Source organism: Benincasa hispida, chromosome 1 (genome assembly GCF_027475165.1).
Source record: "Benincasa hispida cultivar pf3 chromosome 1, pf3_genome.v1.1, whole genome shotgun sequence".
Lineage (NCBI taxonomy): Eukaryota > Viridiplantae > Streptophyta > Magnoliopsida > Cucurbitales > Cucurbitaceae > Benincasa > Benincasa hispida.
The window spans coordinates 30682778-30706140 of NC_143478.1; the positions used below are offsets into that span (position 1 = coordinate 30682778).

Below are 23363 nucleotides of genomic sequence, written 5' to 3' on the forward strand. Positions count from 1 at the left end.
ACTGGGTTGGGTTGAAGACTCTATTTGAGTCATTTGGGTAGCCAACTCAACCAACCAAATTTCGGGTTGGTCTAAAAAATCTCCTCAATGCAATCTATGTATATCCCTAATTAAAGTTAATCCATAGCTATTTGGAAATTTGAAGGATAGATAAATATTGATTTTTTTTAGATGATATAAGATGTGAAGAGTTATGATGTTTGGAGAGTTCTGATCGAGTAGGATCGAACATGTTCAAATATTGAAATGATCTACAATACATAGAAGGAAAATGACAATGAGATATAAAACAGAAAATAAGCTCACAAACAATTAAAATGAATAATAAACCTCTTTGTTTGTCGGTTACATTTTGGTAACCGAGGGTTTTAGGGAGTAACCGGAGAAGCGACGGTAGCTTTTCTATCGATCATCAATGGCGGACGAAGATTACAATGACCTCGATATGGGGTTCTCTCTCTCTCTCTCTCTCTCTCTCCCTCCCTTTACATATATTTTCAATATGCTTTTATCCAATCTTTTTATGTTCCTCTGGTTTCAATTGGTTTCTTACATAACTTGTCAAACGAAAACCCTAATTTCGAAACTAAGTTCGCTCCTTCAAGTTCATCTCGGAGTATTACGGATTTGGGACCGAATTTGTGATGGAAAACAGTTCGGTATGATGAAATATCACTTAGGTTGGGAGGGAGATGCTATCGGACTTGATTGTTTGAGCGATTCTGTAGTTTAAGCGTGTGACGAGAAACTTCAAAAATTTGGTAAGTGTTTGAGTTTCTGGCCGCCTTACAGCTCACAATACCAATTTTTAAGGTTTAAGCGTGTGCGATAATCTTAGATAGTTGCTTGTGACATTTCTACTAGGGTTTTTCTTTAGGTATAAGTTATTGAATTCTTCTGCCTCGAAAGCATGGCTGCTGGAAAAAATGTTTTTATTCAAAATTTCAACTTTTCATTACCTTCAGAATCAGGATGCCATATTAAGTTTGTAACTGTCACCCGTCATTGTAATCTTGCGGATCATACATCCTTAGCCTCTGGATATGAAAATATGTTTACGAACTTAAGCCTATTTCTGGTTGCTTATGTTCACAAGCGTTATATTTTACTGGACGACTTTATGTTAAGTTGGTTTTGTTTATTAGTGGGAATTACATGTTTTCTTCATTAGTTAAAAGGATCTCTGATAACCTTTATCTTTATAATGGATCACTGTGTCTAAGAATTAAATATTGTGGGTGGAAGGATTGTTCTTAAAGCTTTCCTGTTAGTAGTTTATTTAATCAGGATAGGCCTCTTGCTGCATATGTATCATTAGATCTTCATTAACAACATCCACAAATTACTGGGTATTGTCAGTCCTTCAAAGTAGGCTTTTATTCACTTTATTCCCTGTTATAATGCCCCTTTTTTATTGCATGGAGGACTCAGCCACTGCTTCTAGAATACAGTCAGTTCATCAGTTGCTGTATCAGCTTAAACTTTTTTAGGGAAAAAAATATGTTAATTTAGATCATGTTTAGTGTTTTGCATCACATTTTCACGTTCTTCCTTATTTGGGCTAATAAGTTTTGTTAGTTATTCAAAGTATACACAAGGAATGCAAATGCAGATAAATGGAGTACAGTTGTAAAAATCTATGCATGAGGACTTGAGGTCCGACTCTTGGGTCTACTCAAAATGGTTTGCTATTTGAAGTATATATACTTGCATTGCATTCTTAGCTGTAGTTTGACCACGCTGGTATGATCTTGTTTTGTGAAAGGCCTTTATATTTTCATTTAGGAATACTGGGAGGTACAAATATTTTTCAGCTCCTATATTAATAAATAACAAGTGATTTTTGCTGCAGATATGAAGATGAGCCACCAGAACCCGAGATTGAGGTAAGAAATAGTTAGTTCAATTCTATTTGAAAGAAAGTAGTTATCTTTTCTTTTTGAAGTTGATTAATTATAGTGACACTGAGAATCATGTACAGGAAGGTGCCGAAGAAGAATTGGATAATAATAATGATGATGTTCCTGGTGAACCTACTGAAGCTGAGGAAAAGGAAGATGAAGAACCCGTTGAACGTGCGCGTAAAACCTCAAAATTTATGACAAAGTATGAACGTGCTAGGATTTTGGGCACACGTGCCCTCCAAATCAGGTTCCCTTTTACATTTGTCAGATCTAAATTTTTACATGCATCAAGTTGATAAATAGTATGATGGTTCTTTTTTCTCTTGGGCAGCATGAATGCTCCTGTGATGGTCGAGTTGGAGGGTGAGACTGATCCACTTGAGGTTAGATATTTAATTATTAAGCTAAAATCATTGAAAAGCTCCCTTTTGGTTTTGGGCCTTTCGGCATTCAGCTAGATGTATTTCTGTTGCCTCATATGTGCATCCCATGGTTAGTTTGCATGCTCAAAAGAAAAGGGTTAAATTTATATAATATGAAAATGCCCTCAAACTTTGATGTTGGGGGGTTAAATTGAAGGCTTTCAAACTATAGACTATAATTGAAACTAATGTCAAAGCTTGTCAAGTTGTATGATGATTGTTCTCTGGCAGTCGTCTAATCCTGTACTGTTTAGATTGCAATGAAGGAGCTTCGTGAGCGGAAGATACCATTCACCATCCGTCGCTACCTGCCAGATGGAAGGTTAGGCCTCTTAGATCTTATTCTTTATCTTTAACATTCAGGTTCGCCTGCTGGCAGGGGTGTGCAGAAAACTGAAAACAAGCGAGCCAGTTGGTTTGGTTCTTTATGTGCGTGTAAATGTGTGTATAAGTTAGAGAGATCAACTGTATTGAGTGAACTAGTCTTAGAAAAAAGGGGAAAAAAAAAATTAGTCTAAGGTTTTGGATCTCGAACTTTTCCATAACCAAACCCAATCGCACATTCTTTATAGTTCTCTATAGGAATAAATAAGTGAAATTCTCTGCAGTTATGAGGACTGGGGCGTTGATGAACTGATTGTGGAGGACTCTTGGAAGAGGCAAGTTGGCGGTGCGTGATTGATCCGTGTGGGTGTTGTCACCATATGTGAGATAATGGGTTTCAGCTGCATAGCGATTAGCGGCTTAGTTCCCATTTATGCAGCAGTTGTGAAAAGGAAAACATGACTACTATTGTTTTGTTGCATACTCTCTTCTCTATAATATATTGGAAAGGACCCTCTGTTATTGTATTGACCATCATTATTTTAACTATTATTAACCAATGCCATATCAACTTGACTTTCATTAATCTTCAATTGCGCCCTTCCACACACTTTAAGAACTGCTTTTCTTGCTCAACACCAGCTTGCATATTTACACCATTGCAAACCTCTAGGAAAGGGTCGTATAAAAAATGCTCCAAAGAGTGTGGAAGTAAGTTGAATAAAAGTTTTTTTTTTTTCCTAGAAATTGACTAAGAAATCGAATATTAACGTGTAAGAAATTATTAGAAAATAAGCATGATTTTCAAAAATTAAAAATAAAAAACAAAATCATTATTAAACCTAAATTATTCAAAATGTCTTATTGATTTCAATTACACGAGGACCTTAAGAGGAACCGAGAATCAAATCCTTATAGCTGCCCCACTCACATCATGAGCCGTATAAGAGAGATCAAGATCAAATTTCTGTCACGATTTGTATTTATTTATTTTATTTCTTCAGAAAGCTGCAAGTTTGTGACACTAAGATAAGAATAAATAACAGTGCTAAGCGAGGTGGATGCTAAGCGAATGGTTGGTAAGGGCCCGTTTCAAAACATCTCTCTTTCTTATTCTCATTTCTGATTTTTCAATAAACAGATTTATTTTATAACTATTTCTGTTTTTTGTTTCTAGATTTTAAAAAATATATCTTAAGAGTGGTTAAAAATTGAGAAATAATGTCTGTCTTATTCGATAACGTTCTCGTTTTCAGTTTCTTTATTACTTGTATCTTTTTCCCCCTTTTCCTTTTTTTCAAGATAAAAAATAGAGATGTATTTGATAACTATTCATATTTCTTGTTTCTTGAAAAAAGAAATAGAAACAACAATTTATTTAATAACTATTTTTTGTTTCTTAGTTTTTATACCAATATAATGTATATAAAAAAAAGAAATGTCATACATTAAACATCAGAAAAAGATATTATCAAAAGTTTATGTTATCTAATATAAGTAAGTCTCGATGAAAATTAAATATAATAACAAAGTTGTATCATATCCTTCATATGTTGACCAAATTTAATCAGCACTGTTATCTCTAACTTAAATTATTTGTGTTAAATGATGTCGAGTCAAATCCAACTTAATTATATTATTATGTAAATGTCGTGGTTGTAAAATATTAAAGTTAAATGAATGTCTTAGTCGGTAAAATTTATATATTGTAAAATTCTACTCGATTTTAAATATGCTAAAGATATTATAATTAAAATAATATATAAATACACATATTGTAAAAATCATTACTCAAGTTGAAATATAAAAAAGAAATTACATATCGAAATTAAAATAAAATTACACATCTTCGAAGTTGAACTCTGAAATATAAAAAATTAATATTCATATTGAAAATTAAAACAATATATAAATCTAAATATTGAAAAATTTTAATATTCAAAACTAAAATCAAATATAAATATAGGATAATAGTTTTTGTAAATGGAAAAATTAATAAATAAAATAAATAAAATATAAAAGATGGAAATAAATATAAAAGGGAAAAAAAAAAAGTGGCCAACTTGGTAGTTTGAACACACAATCAAAAGGTGAAATGGTAGTTTAAGTATACTTGAATACCAACAAGCCAAGGATGAGTTTTAATAAATAAAAGAAACCATATTGTATAAAATAGAAACGAAGGAGAAACTACTTTTAGCCCATTTTTAAAAATGTTTCTCAAATTCTAGAAACAAAAAGAGGAAACATTTATCAAACAAATCAGTTTTTAAAAAAAATGAAAAACAGAAACAGAAAATAAAAACGTTATCAAATGTTCTAAAAAAAAAAGAAAACGAGGACGTCAAATAGACTCATACTTCTCCTATTTGGAACCTGTTTATTGTCAAATGGCCACCGATGCTTGTCCCTAAACATCAAAAGGTCAGAGTTCAAGCTTGAGCTAAGCCCACTCATTTTATTGTTTTTTTCATTTGTATTGTTCTTGTTATTTCAAAAACTGATTTGTATTAGATAAGGTGCTTTTGATAATTTTTTTTTTCAATGTATCTTGGAAGCATATTATGACTTTTAATATTATATAACTAAATTATATTTAAACCTGAAGTAAAATAGATAAGAAAAGTTATCAACAAATAAGAAGGTCTAAATCAAATAATTATCGAACAAATTCTCAAAACAGAAAATAATTATCGAACACATTTTCGCCTTTAGTTCTTCAAAACAGAAAATAAGAAACAAAAACATTATCAAATAAGTCTAATAGTTTCCATCCTTTCCAAGTTGATCGATTAAACTTGGGACCATGAAACAAAAACCCCAAAGAAAGTGCTAAATCAATGAGAAGTTTAACAGACCAACACAACAGTAACGACATCAGGGAGCATTTCTCATCAAGGCATTCAAATCAAAGATTTAATCGTATGATGGGCAAAAAAACTAGATTGCAAGGGGGAAAAGAGGAAAAACAAAAAAGACCCAAGATTTAGGATCTAATTGGATTGACTTTTGAATACTTATTTTTCTAAAATCATTTTTATTTAAATACTTTTGACAAAAATTGTTGAAAATAATGTGTCAAACACTCTAATTTTTCTAAAATCACTTGAAAATGCATTCCAAACACACCTTTATCATCCTATACACATTTTATCTACCACAATTCAGGCAAAGGAGCCGACAGTGTAGCCAACTATTATGTAGTCAAGCCTTCCAGACATAACCCAAATCCTCATCAAGTTCATTTGTTAATAAACCCTTTTTCAGGGAAATCTTGGCATACATCTATAACCAGACTCTCTGGCAGATGAAGATCTTGAGGCAAATCAGACGCCTTTTGATTGAATCTGCTAGCAAAGGACTCACTATTTGAAGCAGCTTTAAAGCTATTGTTCCTACTCGGGCCAGGGACATTGCTCCCAGACAGCTGCAACTGAGGTGTTTTCCACGAATCCCATACTCTAGCTAAACTTCTATTTGCATTTGGTCCGGTAACGGGTTCCCTGCTCAAACCCGCCACTCTTAATGTTACTTGACATCTGCAGTAGTTGGATCATCTGTTGTTGTAGGGCCTGGCTACCTTGAAACATCTGAGGATGATTTTGTTGGACCAAGGAGCCAGCATTTGGTGGATGATGTTTTGCAGCTGTTGCAACTGCTTATGCAAGGGTTGCTGGGCGCCTGAAAAGCCACCAACAGAAGAGTTTTGTACGGATCCAGGCATCATGCGCCCCTTGGAGTGTACGGGATGGATTATAATTGGAATTATTGAAAGAAGACGAGACCTCCTGTTGATGTGGGCTGGTGTTGGAACTCATAGAGTTCTATCTCATGAGGTTATTCTGGTATGAAGTCATTGCTAAAGCAGCTTGTGCTGAACCACTGAAACCTCCACGACCAATCATCTGATGGTTATTAATCCCATGGTTATCAAGTTCAGGACGCAATGTCAACAGCTCATTAATTGTGTTGCGGTTTGTGGGAAGACCTTGAATACCCGCTAACTGTTCCATCTCCTGCATTTTTTGCATTTGAAGCTTGGCTGCAGTGGCATGTCTAGGATAATTCTTCAAGCCCTCTGTAAAAACAATAAGCCCGAACATATAATTAACAATCGATCATCTCTATGTTGCAGAGGATAACGATGTAGATGCATTACCAATAGGCCCAACTTTTTGATCCCGGCAGAAACCAATCAGATCTTTCATACTGTTGACAACCTCCGATATCTGATAATATTTAGAGATTTTAACAAATTAATATTGTGGGAGTGAAATAAAGAAAGTTAGCCCCCAGTAATGGTTACCTGCAAACACCTCACGTATCTTTTAGAGAAGCCCAAGTCATTCAGCAACTGCAACTCCAGACTCTTAGCAAGCTGACGACCGGCCATCAGTACCCTTAGAACTCAACCGTGTTAGTAAACATCCAGCTGCACAATGAGTTGGTAACCAACCCAGCAACTCTATGAATTGATAAATGTTCGAAAATTATTCCAAATAAGGGCAACCTAGCTTCTAGAGGGACATCGCCAAAAGATTGTACAATCATCCCCCACAAGTTAGATATAAATAAGCAGAAGATATGTTGCAAGGGCAATCAGAACCCTGTGCACCTAAAACCATGTGGGCAAATAAACCGACGTCACTCCTCAGTGTACAACAGAAAGTAGCTTGGCCAGAAATTGATGCATTCAGGAAGGTTTTACTTTCAGCTCCTACGTAATATTCATGAACCCATCTCAAAATATCCAGAGCCTCTCATCAGAACTTTTAAGGTCATCATTTTGAGTTCATGGAAAAGAAGCTTTAAACTAAGCAGCACTTAACCACTGTCACAAATATTATTGTCATCAGTATTATTGTTCAAACAACTCACATATTGCTATTTGTCTGCAAATCTTTCTGAGAAACACCATCAGGCCCACTTTCAGCAATTGTGTTTTGGCATTTCTGGGCAACCTGTAACAGCTGATTCACCTGAAATAAAAAAAAAACCTCATTGAAGTACAAGTATCTTCCTTATCTGAAAGACTTAAAAGTATGTAACTGAACTTGTTCTTTGGTCAAGTTCCCATCTCCAAAAAAAAAATTACAAAGGAAATCTAAAAGTTTAAAGTAAGAATTAAGAATTAAAAAAGAAAAAGAAAAACAGTATTTACAACTTACAAGACAATATGAGTAATAAAATGGGACTGAGGAAAATGGGATTGAGCAGGATAGGATAATACGTCTGAAAATAAGGAAACTGAGGAGATTTCTCAAGTTCTCAACAATGTTTCTATGTGCTTTAGTTACATAAAAAAAGATATGCAGACACAAACCGAGCACGCTTTATGTGTGATAAAAGCTTAAATGAAACAGATTGCTGATGGCTAGCAAAAACAAATAGCAAGACTCCATAATACTTTTACTCAAGGAGGAAGTGTGATAAGTTTCAACATCAATACCTGAGGTGCAACCAACCTCCGTGGAAGAAGTTCTTCATGACGTCGAGCACAAAATTCCCAACACAAAATCTGAGGAGGATTACATTTACATTAGGCTTAGTAACAAATAAGTTGGCTAAAAATGCTGATTTGGATTAGCAATATTTGTATAAACCTTCAAGTCTTGAGTGAATATGACACGAAGCTGACCCTCACGAACAACACGAAGTTGCTCATATACACTCTCTTGAATTGCTTTTCCATATTCTAACATCATGATTCCAGAAGAAAATCTCCTTTCTTGAGGAAGGTCCAGAAATAAAAGTTCATCAATAACTCCACATCCAAATTTGATCTCGCTGAGTCTTGGGAGTACTTCAAACGTAGCCTCTTCAATTCAACTCCAAAAAATTAGATATGACAAGATACCAGAGTGCTAAAACCAGCATTCAAGATGTTCAAATTAAAATAAAAAAATAAAAAAGTGTGATTCATGTGATGTGATCTTAAAAGAAAAGTTCTATGGTACATAAAATACCAGTAATTGGAATTTATGCAACATTTATTTTTGTCAGAGTCTAATATCATAGAGGTGTTCACAGACACCACGATAGGAAAAATGAAATACCAACTAAACTAAAAGAGAGTTTTTTACATGAGAAGAATAAAGTTTTGGAAGATAATGCAGACCCAAATGATTTCAACTAACACTGGCAGATGATCTGAAGAAATATTTTCTCGAGAAACTAAATATTTAACTTGCAAACCCAATAAGATACTGCCTACTTGTTGTCGAAGAATTAGATGGATGGACAATAGATGCAGTAGCTACAGATCACATACATTAATGAGCATAATGAGCATGCACAGAGAGAGATGTAATTAAGCTAATCACAAGCAAATTCAAACATGTTTTTTCTTGCTCTGTGTGTGTGCGCGTATTATGTATCAAAATCTCCAACATCCCACTGTTTTAAAATCAAAATAGAAGATTGCTTTCTTGATCCTTACCAAATCCCCTTCCTGATTTGGAACCACAGATGTCGCACTGCCACGCATCCTGAAATGCATAAATGGAAAGCAATAGGCATGAATTTAAGGACAAGTTAGCAATAACATAAAAATGGCAGTACAGACAACTGAAACTAATAAATCTGACAGCAATAGCTAAACATTTAGATTTCTAGAATGAAGAACGATAGATGTTCATGACTTAAATCAAGATCGTTTCCAAAAAAAATCCTTTACTCTTTAAATGTTGAGCGTGGAAAAAGTACCAAAACCATGTTACATAAGAATAGACGATCCTATTTTTTCCTGACATTTAGCAATTACAAATGTATAATATAAATTAAAAGCACAAAAAGACTAACTGTTAATATTTAGCAAAAAGTATGACGAGCATATGAACTGACCATAGCTGCCTGGGGAAACACACCAAGAGCATGGTGGCCAACATTCTCATACAGTGACAAGCACCATCTTTTCTTTGCACGAGGAGAGTAATACTCTGCTACGAACTTCCTCCAGTAGGCTATACTGTTCTCCTATAAAAATGTCATTAATGGAAAAAGAAGCCCAAAAAAAAATCAGAGAAAACCTCAAAATGGAGGAAGAGATACAGTAATTAGAAAAGGAAGAGAGCCAGAAAGAAGTAGATAATGTAGATGTATAAGTTTTTTTCTTTTCAATGATATAAAAAATAGAATTAGAGAAGATAACTCACAGGCGGTCTTTGCCGCTGATGATATAAATATTGCATCAGCCGGCGAGCACAAACACCACCAGCATCATATGGGGGCCGCTTCATGGTTGATACAGGTTGCATTGCCTGCTGTTGTTTCAATTGCTGCCCCAACTGTATCTGTTGCTGCTGTTGCTGAAACTGAGCCCTGTACTGAGGTAGAGACTGCAAAATCTGCTGTTGTTGCCGCATTCTTTGCTGTTGAAACAAAGCTTGTAACTCTGAGTTACGGTTTTGTGACTGCATCAAATCCTGTCTCTGAAATAGCTGCTGCAAAACTTGCTGTTGCAGCACATCTTCAGGCTTTATATCCAGTCGTGGTTTCTTCTGCACCTGGTAATAATTATTTGGATCTGGAATGAAAGATCCCTGATGTTTAGGGCCCATCGGAAGTGATCCTTGCCCTATTTGTGACATTGGTAATGATGTGGCATATGAAGCACCTTGCTGTATCTGTTGTTGCACGTGTTGAATATTTTGGTCCTGCTGAGAATTTTCCTGCACAACGCAGGATCCATCTATAACTGAGGATCCTGACACACTAATGTTATTTGAATTGAATGACATAGGCGATGCAGGCAAGCGCATGTATGACTCTGTATTGATGCTTGCACTCCTTTGTAACTGTGGCCCCCCTGAAAGGGCAGAGTTTGCATCTGTAACTAATGAACTTGCAGCCACACTGGGTCCTGAATTTGCCACACTATTTAAAACCGCATTGTTCATGTCTCCTGAAACTGGACCAAAATCAGAACATCCAGTTCCTGGAATTGAATTCGATGAATTTGCAAATGATTGGCTCAAATGAGAATTAACAATAGCTGGGGACTGCCCTTCTCCTTGGTAGAAAATCCCAGAACTTGATGGAGACTGAGCTAATCCTCCAGTCAAACGAGAAGATGCCATTGACCACCCCTTGGCTAGAATTTAGGTAGCCAACAAAAGCTATACCCGTGAGAAAGAAATCCAGAAAACCACTCTCACAAATTCCACATGTCAAACTTTAAAGAACATATGGAGAATATAATGATTCCAATTGAAAGAAAGATTGAGTAGAAAGTATCTGAGCCTTTTTTAACCTTGAAGTCGGGGGAAAATCAGTACTATAAATTCAAGCTCTAGTAAGACTACTTGAGGCGCAGTGCTATCAGAGTTCCAACTGTAAGTGGCGAGGACCTAGGAGGGAAAAAAACAAGAGTTAGCAGAAGAAAGCGAAAATGAGAGAAGCAAAATCGAACTGCAACGAGATGAAAAGCAATCTCTCATGAAACCCTGACAAGTTACTCGAAATTAACAAAGCCTAATTTCCCTTCCGACTGATAAAACCCTAAATTAGCTCCATGAGAAGGGGGAAAAAACCCGGCAGAAAACCCAAGATTGAAATTAAACTCAGCGCAATATGGCTAACCATCATTCACTAAAATTAACCAAAGAAAATCCATCCAAATTATCATCGTTTGAGAATTAAAAACAGAGATGCAACGGGAAGCAACTCAAATCGAACATTAAAACACATCCTCCTCCCTCCCCTACCCAGAGTAAAGAGGGGAAAATGATGAAACGAACCAAACTCAGTAAAATAATCTGCTAAGCATCAAACTCCCCACCTAAGCACAAGGCGAACATGGATATCAAGAGCTTAAATTTGAAAACAAAACAATAAACAGTGAGCTTTAACAGTATCTCAAAGAACAAAGCATGGTATCCAATGAACTAAATGAAGAAACTAAACTAGAAAACTTGTACAAAATTATCACAATGAAGAGAAAGCAATTAAACGAAACCTCGAAAGCTTCAAGAGCTTAGCCAGAGAGAGTCCCCTTTTTTCTTGCTTAATTTGGAAACCTGAAATTTCATACAAAGTATACTTGGGTTACGTAGTGTTAGTGTGTAGGTAGCGGGAATTGGAGTGAGGGAGTGACCGGCTGCATTGATAAACCGGTCATCTGTCACCGACTACTCCCGGTCAATCTCGAAACACGTGTCGTCGTGGTGATCGAGAAACGTAAACGATGCCTGATCTCGCGGTGATGAAACGAAGTCGGTTACCACGTGGCGATCTCTCATTGGTTCGTTTTGGGGATGCTTATCATGGGGGTTAGAGATCTTTCGTCACCGTTATTCTTTTGAAGGGAAATAATCAGGCGCATTAAAGCGTAACGATATAAAACATCCCCCGTTTGCCACCACATTGATGGGAGGACGTTTTTTAATTTTTAGAAATTAATGCAGGGGCCATATTGTACTTTTGCATTATATTATGTTACGTGGCTCTCATTATTGGACAGCAGTATGATTCTACAGCCAGGTGAGCGTAGATTTTAGAGGCTTGTGGATACTGCTAATGGATGGGGAGTCGGGACTTAAGCGTCAAATACACGTGTAATTTGGTGTAAATCAAATTAGATTTTTTGGAAAAGGTTGACCTGCAATTAAATACTCATCTAATTGTGTCATTTGCTTAGAAAAAGAAAAAATTAAATTAAAATATCATTCTAGTCCCTATAATTTAAAAATTAATTAATTTTAGTTCAATTTTATCCCCTATGCTAGTTTATTCTTGATTTATAAATTTCTTTTGTTATTTAATAGCATTTTTACCACAAAGTTTAAAAGTATACTCACGTTGGATGAAAATATTTAATCAATTTCGGTAAAAATTAATTTTGAGGGATCACATTTAAAATTTTATTGAAAGGATGAGAACTAAAATTAAACAATCTAAAGTATAGAGACTAAAATTGAACAAATTTTAAAGTATGAAAACCAAAATGACATTTTAGCCCAAAAAATACTTTTCTTTTTTCCAAGATTATACTATAATTTTGAATTTTCATAAATGTCTCAAAATTACTATTAAAAATATAAAGTAGTTAAAATGTTTAGATGTAAATTGAAACTCGAAATGAGTACACAATGACAATATGACAATTTTAAGGCCATAAATTATATATTATAGATCACACCTTCACTATTTTAGATCTCAATTTTAGTTTAATATTCTTATAAATTTATATTCCAAAGCTATTTTTGAAATATTTATAAAAGGTTAGTGGTAGCACGGCTTCTTTTGAGAAAAAAAAAAAAAGTAGGTCTTCTTTAAATAAGGGACAAAGTTCACAGATACATTTTGTAATTTAGCGAAAAATAAAATTTATATCATCTATGAATATAGCTAAATGACATATATGATGTATGATGCTATGCGCATAAGTACACATGGTCAAGTTATAGTAAGTTCAAACAGCATAAGAGACCAAGTCCTTAGGGATCAAATTCACAGTTTTGCTTATTTATTTTAGAATCGTGTCAATTTTAACTAAAAGATTGGAAACCGAATTTGATGGATTTAATTTCTGAAAATGTTGTTTTTAAATATAGAAAAATGAACCAAAATATTTACAAAACATAGCAAAATTTCAGAACTATAAATGATAGATGTTGATAGACACTGATAGACTTCTATCAGTGTCTATCAGTGACATTGATAGATATTAATAGAAGTCTATCAATGTCTATCAACGTCTATCATTGATAGTTCTAAAATTTTTGTTATATCTTGTAAATAATTTTAACAGTTTTACCATTTGAAATAATTTCCATTTCTAAAAGTAAAAATAAATTTAGAAAACAAAAATGAAAGTTTAAGAAGTAAAAGTATTTTAGGGTGTTGATTTCATTAATTACATCATTAAGTAATGCTTAGATTTTCATGGAATCCCATGTAAATAATATGTTTAAGTCTAAAAACTATTTTCCAAATTATTTTCTCTTAAAAACAATTCTTTCTCATGTAACTAAAGTGATTATTAATTTCTTGAAACCAATTAAAAAACATGACAATAAACAACGTCATTATCAACTTTTTTTTATTAACTTAATTATTCTCATGATAAATAAATAAAAATTAAATATTAGAGTTTGGGTTAAAGAAACAATCTCTCAATTTTATCTCTAACCTAATATGCAATGATGGCCAATCAGTAAGAAGATGAACATGCTAACATTAAAAAATGTATCCTTCCACAATATTCGTGAAAATACTAAACAATCAAGTTAAATTCATAATTAAATTCACCAACATCCTAAAATTAGAGATTAGAATTTAACCACTCATAGCTTTCAAATACATATTCTCGTACAAATTTGCAAGCATAAACAGTAAAGAGATAAAAGGAAATGAAGAAGAACTATTGTCGAAGCCTTCCATGTCTCTTGAATCCGCTAAGAATGTCTTGATCTTCACCTCGAGAACTCAAACAACCTCCAAAATAAATCCCTCATACTATCTACTATCTTTTACAGCATGAACACATTTTAGGACTTTGGAATTTCGCAGCTGAAAACCCTAAGATTTATAGAAAAGTATTTCCAAAAATTGCATTTCTTTCCCAAAATAAACTGATGCCACAAGGCTGCCTTTCTGAAGATCCTCAAACGTTTTATGTTACCATAGTTGTGTGTCACAGTGCTGCACACTGCCTGATATAAGGAGCTCTCGAGTTTTGGTGTCAGGGTTGGCACTGTCTTGTTTCTTGGCTACTTCATTTTTCCTTCACTTTTCCTTGGATATTAGGTTCGAAGTTTCGACTTTTGAATTGAGATATAATCAGGTTGATGCATATATTTAGTCAAAAATGAAATTTACATCATCTACGTGTACAGGTAAATAACATGTAGGTTGACACATTCATTAATTTTTAGGGGTGTTCATGGATTGGGTTTGGTTGGGTTGAAAGACTTTTTAGACCCAACCTAATTGTTCGGGTTGTAAAATTTTTCAACCCAAATAACCCTTATTAAAAAATGAATCCAACCCAACCCAACCATGAAATATTTGGGTTGGATTGGTTTGGGTTAATCGGGTCATTTATTTAAAATTTTGATCTAAAAAGAAGCAAAACGTAAATATGTAAAAATCTAATTTAATTATTTTCATATATTGAATTAAGATTAACTACTCAACTCAATTTATATAGTGCAAATTTTCTTTCTAAAGTGCAAAGAAACTATTTTTAAGAGTTGTTGAAGAATAAATTATTAAAAAAATATTGAAATTAAATAAAATTAAAATCAATATATGTATAAATAATTGTGTTATAAATAACAAAAAAGTATATTTTAAAATTAATAATAAATTCGGATTGGTTTGGGTTATATTAGGTTATATTAGGTGAACCTATGAATCAACCCAACCCATAAAATTTTCATTTATTTGAACCCAACCTAACCCAAATGAGTTGAAAATCTAACCCAAACCACACGAGTGAGGTTGGGTTGATCGATTTTTTCGGGTCATCGGGTTTTTTGAACACCCATAATAATTTTTAGACTAATTTTATTACATTCACATTTCTTTAAGATACCATACTCAACACTATTTTTTTTCAAGGACAATGAATTATATATTTTTAGATGGGTGTTCGATCTCCCAACTATCGAGAAACTTAATCTTACTAAATTCAATATATTAAATTTTGATTTTATAACCTAATTCAATGCCCAAACTTAAAGTCCAACGTGTGGGATGGAAATTCAAACTTTGTTTTTCTAAATGAGTATTTACCTATGTTGGATGGAAGAATCAAATTTTTTATTTCGAAATTAATAGTACAAACGCTATAGTAGCTCATTTTAACTTAAGCTAGTTATATATAACCCTTATACATTTAATCTCACTTAATATATTGCCTAAACAAATCACTTATTATATTTATGTTTACAGGTAAAATCTTGAGATTCTTTGTTAAATAAAATTATTTCATAAAATCTTATCTGCAAAGGCTTTATTCAACTTTGGAATTGAGCCTCACAGAAGATTAGACCATTGACTATTTGGGTTGTGGTTGGCTTATGAATGGAATTTTCATTCTTTCTTTCTTTCATTTTTAAAGTTGATGAATGGAATATTTTTAACAAAGAGAATTATTTGTGGTGCAAATTCCTCAATGCTCATGAAAAACTTAGCACGTTTGAGCACAAGTTCAAATGTTAAACAAATTAAATTAGACACCAACAAATTGTTGCAAAGAATGTTACTTAGGGTTGTTTGGTCCACCAATACGAGTTGAATTGAGTTGGTACAATATATTAACTCAATGTTTGGTCCACCAACTTTAAATGTTGGTAGAGTTGACTTTGGTATATTTTATCAACTCACTTAAACTCACCCCAATTCTCCTCCTTCTTATATTTTCAATGGCTCCACCCATCGGCCACTGTCATGTCACACTTCGGGAACCAACTCCAGCCTCCAGCAACCACTTCCAATGATAAAATTTGGAGACCAACTTTGATGACCACCATTGCGTGATCAACTCTGACGACCAATCCCGGGCTCAGGCAACCACATCCAATGACAATTCTAGTGACCCAATTCCGACAACCATCTTCGTGCGACTAACTCTAATGACCAATTTTAGGCTCTGACTATTGGAATTTATGTCCTAAAGTCTCGTAGTTAATTAGTTATTTTATATAATATTTTATTATTTTATATATGTTATAATTAGTTATCAATTATGAAAAAAATACAAGGTTATTTCATTAGACTTGAAACAGTATGTAATGGACATACGAGTGGATCATGTTCCAAATAATAACCTAAAAGGTCTAAGGTTGGGTACCTTATCTTGGTAACACTATGGACACAATCTACTTTGTAATTGTTATAAATATTGTAAGTGTTACGAACAATTTGATCCAAATCGTTCATGTGAAGACATACAAGTGCGGGTATCCTATACAATGAATTTGTATAAGATTGGACCGTGAAATACTTGATCTCTCATTGTAACACCATTGATAGACAAAACTAATATTTCATAGAATAACCATGTAACTCGATCTCAATTCTGAGTGAGTTACATGGATGAGAGTAGCTCGAGTCGCCGACTTAATAAGCCTACCATTTTAGAGATTTGTCTAAATAAAGAGTTAAATATAACTTCACAAGATGAAATTCCCTCATTCTTGCCTTAAGAGAAAATAGAGTAGTTCCCTTATGTGTTGATTCCGAGTCTTGAGCAAAGAGTACCCACTTTCTTACTACCCGAGAGGGACTTTGTTTATGGTAGGATCATAAACAGATTGCTCATTAGAGGGATTAGTGGTACTAAAGAACTAAGAGGTAATTACAGGGGTAAAATGATACTTTGACTCAATTGTAATTATGAACTACTCGTGAAGGGTTGACTTACTGCAGTGCTTAAATCCATGGACGCAAGAATATTCCATAGTGCGAATGTGCAGCTGTGGGTCTTTACTGGAGTGACCCATGGTTAATGAATGTTTATCAATATAATTAAAAAGTTTAATTAGTTAAATATTGAATCATTGGAACTTCTAATATGCAGATCCATTAGGTCCTTTACTAGCTCATAATGGGTAAACAATGATCCAAAGTTTTGAAAGAATTGAATTGTTCAGTTAAATAAGGAAATAATATCAATTGTATATGATATAATTAATATAATATATATAGATACATTATAATATAAAGTTAATTTTGAGTTAGATTCAAAATTAAACTTTATAATAAAAGGAGATTAAGTGTATTTAAATAAGATTAAAATATTTATATGAATTAGATTCATATTAGAATAATATGAATGAGATTCATATTAAACTATAGGTGGTGAGAGAGATAAATTTTTGTATAAGATTCAAATGCTTAATTAAATATTAGTTATTTAATTTAGCATATGAATTAATATTTTAATTAATTAATGTAATTAAAAAATTAATTTAATTAAATATAACATGGGCGTAATGTAAGGTTTTATAAAGAAAACACATTATTGATGTGTGGTGGCTCAACCAAAAAGGTTTGAGACGCTCTCACGTTCCCACTTGATCTCTTCTCTCTCAAGGTTTTTACAGAGAAACAAGTCCTCTGTGAAAATCTCTCCAAAATAGAAATTCCCTCTCTTTCAAATGAGTTCTCACAAACTGATCCTTGCCAAGAGAATAGTGGAGAAGATCCGATGGTGGCGTCTTCACATTATTCCTAGGAGATTGATACAAAAAGGAAGAGATTGGTAAAACTCTTGAAGACCTGGAGAAGGTTGAAGAACGATTCTTCAAACGCAATCTTCTTGATCTCTATAATTAATTTTAAAAGCATGCTTAGCCTTGTGAATGCTGTAGTTTTCTTTTCTATGTTGTATTTTTCAAAACAAAATCGAAGCAACAGATGATCAATCACTTCCATTGGGAATTCGATCTTTCACCAGCAACCACGTTTGACAACAAACTCCGATGACCACCTTCGTAGCCTACGATAACTACCTTTGACTACAAACTCCGACAAAAATCTCCTTCAATGATCAACCACGATGACCACTTTCGAGCGAGCAGCAACTCCGAGGATCAACTCCAAGCTTTGAGAACCACTTCCGATGGCAAACTCCAGCAACCGACTCCAATACGACCTTCATGCGACCAATTTCAAGCTCCGAGACCCACATTTGGCTACAAATTCCAGCGAAAATCATCTTTGATAATCGACTTCGACATCCACTTCCAACTAATATAAGATTGATGACTACTAAAGTTTATTATAGCTGACTATTATAAGACTGATGATTGTTAAAGTATATTATAGGGTTGTTGATTATATAAATAATAGTATTTTGTTTACATTAAGTGCAATATTTATACATAGAAATTTATAAAATATATTTTTATTTGATTGAATTCACATATCAAATGAGTGTTAAGAATATTTGAAAAAATATGCTATGTAGTTGAAAAGTATGTAATATATTACAAAAAAAAAAAAAAAAAAAAAAACAAAAACATAAAATGAAGATTTTTTTTTTTCTAGAACATTTTCTAGTAAGAATTAGTGAAAATGAAGATTTGTTCTCTAATGATCCTCCAAATTTGGAGGAATTGACAGTGAAATTATTGAAGAAATGTGGTGGTGTTTCATCTGCTGTTAAGAAAATGCAGAAGATGGGGGAGATTCAATTAAAAAAGAACATGCCAGAGTTAAAATATAAAGCAACAAAAGAAAGAAGAAAAAAAGAAAAAAAGATGATAATGAAATTCATAGAAAAAAAAGTTTCACTTTCTCTTTGGTTTCTCATTTTATTTAACCATATTTCTACAAAAAAAATATATAATGGATTAATTGTTGTTCATTACCAAAAGGAAAAAAAAAGGAAAGAAAGAAAAGTTTTAAAAAATAAAAGGAAAAAAACTGCAATCCATATTTTATTTAAACAAAGATGGGTAGAACAATTGAATAACAAATTTTCAAAACAAAGATAGTAATCATAAAAATAAACTATTTAGAGTTCAAAAAACTACATCAAATACTCTAAACTCAACTCTGCACTTCAAACACAGACATATGAGTTCAGACTAAATAGCTCTACACCATTAACACAGACAATACAAACTCCATAGATGTATAAATTTCAGACATGTGAACTCTAAACATCCTATCTCAACTCAACGTCCAAAACAAACAGCTTAAAATCTGACATTAGGTAAATTATGGAAAAATCATTGATATATATTGAGGGTGTATAAGTTTATATTTGTATTTTACTTTAATTATGGATTGCATCTTTTCATTGTATTCTTTAGGCCTATTTATATCATTTTGGGTTAGATCAATAATATCCAAGCCAATTTTATTTATTCTCATTCGTTTAGTAATATATAAATATGAACGACTATCTCCATTAATTGCATGAAATCTTCTAAGTGAAATCAAAATCAAAGTTATGCAAGCATGTGTCCAAAGTGACCTATATCTTGTGAATACATTGAATGATTTGATGTTACCGACAGGATGCACAAATGTCTATTTTTGACAAGGTCAATTTATTTTTCAAAAAAAAATTGAGATAATTGAAATCAAAGGCCTTAGATTTGCAAGCATTAAAAAAGAAAAAAAAAACTTTCTATATCACAATGTGTTGATGTCATTTTTTTATGTCTTCACGTACGTTTTCATCGAGTATAGATAACATTGTAAAGTGTAACTTCTAAAGATAATTTAATTTTATGATGTAAGGACGGAGATCAAAATTTTCTAAGCGGGCATAAATGTTGAAGTAACCCTAATTAATTTTTTTTTAATAGGAAATATTATTATACAACAACAAGAGGGATTCCACCGCCCGGAATCAAGGCACCATAGCAAACAAAGCACCTATATAAACAACGCACAGCCGCAACAAGCATAACAACCAACTCAATCTAGCACAACCTATAAATAGAGAGATGATCAAACCAACCATAAGCAAAGAGTAAACATAATAGAAAAACCCCAAACCAGGGACAATTGAAGAACCATAGTAACTAGGAGTAAGCAAAAGACAACGAACAACAAACAAGCTAGAGAAGACCATGAAGATCAATCCGCCAAGAGACAGCACGCACAGACCATAGAGACAATAAGCTGTAACAAAAAAGACTCCAATTTCGGGCGCCCACCATGCAACCGACGATTTCTCTCCTGCCAAAAGTAATAAATTGATGCACACCAAAAGGCTCGAAATAACTAATTGGAGTTTTTTTTAGCAAATAAAATTTATGCAATGGGATATTAAGCATATGTGTGACCTAGATTTTGAGAACACTACATTTTTATTATAAAGTATTTTTATATAAAAAAAACATTAATTGAGTAAGTATATACTCTTAATTAATCAAGCGTTTAAAGAAATTGCAGATATAATTTAGATATTTAAATATGTTAGTATGAAAATTTTGATAAATATCTCTAGTTAAATTAGGATGTCATTCTTAAACAAAATAGCTTATCAAATAAGAATACCGACCTACCAAAGTGATCAGAGAAGGTAATGACGTTAAGCACACACAGAATACCTAAAACTCACTCACTTGAAGACCATAAAAAAGGTAAGCTTTTGTAGGGTCAATGTGGTTGCATTAAACTTTAATTAATCAAACATATGATGATAAAGACAAGTTTTTTTAATCATCCACAAGATTGTGTCTTATCACTTAACACATATACAGTATACTTCGACCAAAATCAACAAATAAACTTCAGGTAATTAATACAAGTAAGAAAATGTTTATAGGTTGTTCGATCACATTCGATACCCATACTCACTCTAAACACTCGTACACGACCTATATTAAGCGACGAAATTAATGAACAAATAATCACACTCTTTTATATTCAAATATCATCCGAATAATTATTGAATTATGCATCGATTACATAAGTGATATATGAAATCTCAATAAACTTAAATATTTTCAAATTACTTTAAAACTATTACCATTATCTGCTGCATAGAAAATCAAAATAAACGAATTATATTAAGAAAGTCTTATATCAATAATTTTTTTTTAAAAAAAAATGTATAATATTGAAATTTGATATAAAATTCAATTGATGCAAATAACAACATTACTCTTGAAAAATGAATGAAAATGGGATATAAAATGTTAGAAAAATAATTTAGGTTGATAATTGAAGTTAGGTAGGCACAATGACAAGCCCTAATTGCTCTCTCACATTGAGTTGCTTAGAAAAAGGGCAAAAGAGCTCCATCAAATGATTGCTTGTTTGTGTTTGGTGGTATGGCCCTTTATCTATTTAAATCAATTTCTTTTTTCTATTTTTTTAATCTATTATAATGAAAAGGTCCAATGAGGTAATAAATGCTTTATTCAAAACTCTATTCATTTTGTAAGACGCATTTGCAGAAACCACCAAACCTTTCATAAATTTTTAATCACCCTTGGACAATAAAATTTTCAATGCATCCCTCACCTTTAGCGTAATTATAGTTTAGTCCCAAAACCACCTACGTCATTAGATTCTCACTAATTATTTTAGTTGAGTAAATAATTGTAATTAACTTTTTGTGTAGTAATTTCAACGACTGAAATCATCTCCTTTGTTAATTGTAGTTGAGTCAATAACTAAATGTCAAACTAAAATATGTATTAGATATATATAATTAAATTTACTTTTATTCACGAGCTTAAGCTTTTGAGTTAATTGATGACTTCATATGGTAGCGAGTGATCTAGGAAGAAGCCTCTGTAATATTTTTTCAAAAAGGCCTATTAAAATTTCTAATTTCATTTCAGTTTTATTTTTTATTATGTTTATTTTTTGGTCTAATAAGAATTGATCAATAAAAAAATTATGGGACATAATATGCAATATTCACAATTTGGGGTGTTTTGTCCAATCTTTTCATTTGGTTTAAAATAAGGGATCTAAAAAGGAATGGAGGTGGCCTACCACAAAGTTAATTGACCATCCACCATGATGTGAGGAGGCACCAATTTTCATGTTTAGAAAGCAAAAGCAACAATTTGTCCTTTATATGATTTTGAACAATCAAATTCAAAATAAAGATTTATTTTGAAAGAAAGACCCAGGATGTTCTTTAACATGCTTTATGAATGCAAATTACAAGGACAGTAAAATCTTCTTAATCCAACTATTTTGTTTTGGAAACTCAATATTATTTGTAAGTTTGGGTAAATACTATAAATTCATTAATATTATTATATATTCATCTTGTTGTACAATATAAATTTTATATATTTTAAATAATTATTTATACAATTAATTAATTAATTATAAAATTGGAAATAAAATAATCACAACTTCCTCATTTTGAATAGATATAAACGATTGGCATTAAATATTAGGTCTATGACAGCAAAAGTAAACCTATAAGCAAATATTAAAAAAAGTTCCACTTTGCTTTGTAATAATAAAGTAATGGTTATAGATTTACATAAGAGAATATTAATGTAAATAATGAAAAGCAAGATAGGTGTAAAGGAAAGAAGGGTTGTGAGTTGCTTTTTTTCTTGAGCTTTTGTGTGAAAAAGAAAGGATTCTTTGACATATTGTTTGATTCTTGGTGCTAGCTAGAATAATCAATTCAACTTTTTTATTCTTTTTACTGCAACTGTAAACTTCTAGGTTTCTTTCATTTTCACGTTTTTCAACTTCCTAACTTTTGTAAACAATACAACAAATCGTAATCCCCAAATTTTTGTAAAAGTAACCATTTAATTTCTATAATATAAATTAGTATTATGAAGTAATGAGTTTTTTTACATAAATAAATTGATAAATTAATTAGAGACTCGATATTTTCATAAAATAAAAAATCTATATCATAAAATCATAAAAAATTGATATCTAATTTTGATTATTATTTTTTTTATGTAAGGGACTAAATTAAAACAAATTTAAAGGTACAAAATCAAATAGTTACATACAAAATTTAGGGACTAAATTGTTATAAAATTGAAAATACAAAAACTAAATATTACACATCAAAATTTTAAAACTAAATTATTACTTTCATAAATGTTTAAGAACTAAAAATGTTTTTTAACCTAAATGGTTTAAGTTTGTGAGAGAGCCCATTAGAAAACTTCAGAAATCCAATGTTAAAATGAGTTCTTATGGATAAGATCGTTTATTTAAGCATGAGACCCATTGCAAAAAGTGAACATAAAAAAATATTTAAAGATTATAATAATACAGTTTCGAATCTAATTAATTTAGGCCA

The 23363-nt window shown here is 32.3% G+C and overlaps 1 protein-coding gene and 1 pseudogene across 2 annotated transcripts; one reads left to right on the forward strand and one right to left on the reverse strand.

The window, feature by feature from the left end:
* The first annotated feature begins 314 nt into the window (after nt 1-314).
* Nucleotides 315-3236, forward strand: LOC120070351 (DNA-directed RNA polymerases II, IV and V subunit 6A-like). Its single transcript, XM_039022285.2, has 6 exons — nt 315-450; nt 1853-1886; nt 1982-2151; nt 2236-2287; nt 2581-2648; nt 2935-3236. The coding sequence occupies exons 1-6, from the start codon at nt 416-418 to the stop codon at nt 3002-3004; spliced, it is 429 nt and encodes a 142-aa protein (XP_038878213.1). The 5' UTR covers nt 315-415; the 3' UTR covers nt 3005-3236.
* Nucleotides 3237-5670: 2434 nt separating this feature from the next.
* LOC120080739 (putative transcriptional regulator SLK2) lies at nt 5671-11740 on the reverse strand (annotated as a pseudogene). The gene is made up of 10 exons (XR_016525344.1): nt 11607-11740; nt 9805-10998; nt 9494-9625; nt 9090-9138; nt 8254-8468; nt 8100-8168; nt 7529-7629; nt 6957-7050; nt 6810-6879; nt 5671-6728 (listed from the first exon to the last, which is right to left on the reverse strand). The product of XR_016525344.1 is annotated as a putative transcriptional regulator SLK2 (transcript).
* Nucleotides 11741-23363: the final 11623 nt, after the last annotated feature.

Coding starts and splice junctions, on each gene's coding strand:
- LOC120070351 (XM_039022285.2), top strand. CDS start 416: ATGGCGGACGAAGATTACAATGACCTCGATATGGG. Junction 2,152..2,235: donor ACACGTGCCCTCCAAATCAG/GTTCCCTTTTAC, acceptor TCTCTTGGGCAG/CATGAATGCTCCTGTGATGG. Junction 2,649..2,934: donor CGCTACCTGCCAGATGGAAG/GTTAGGCCTCTT, acceptor AATTCTCTGCAG/TTATGAGGACTGGGGCGTTG.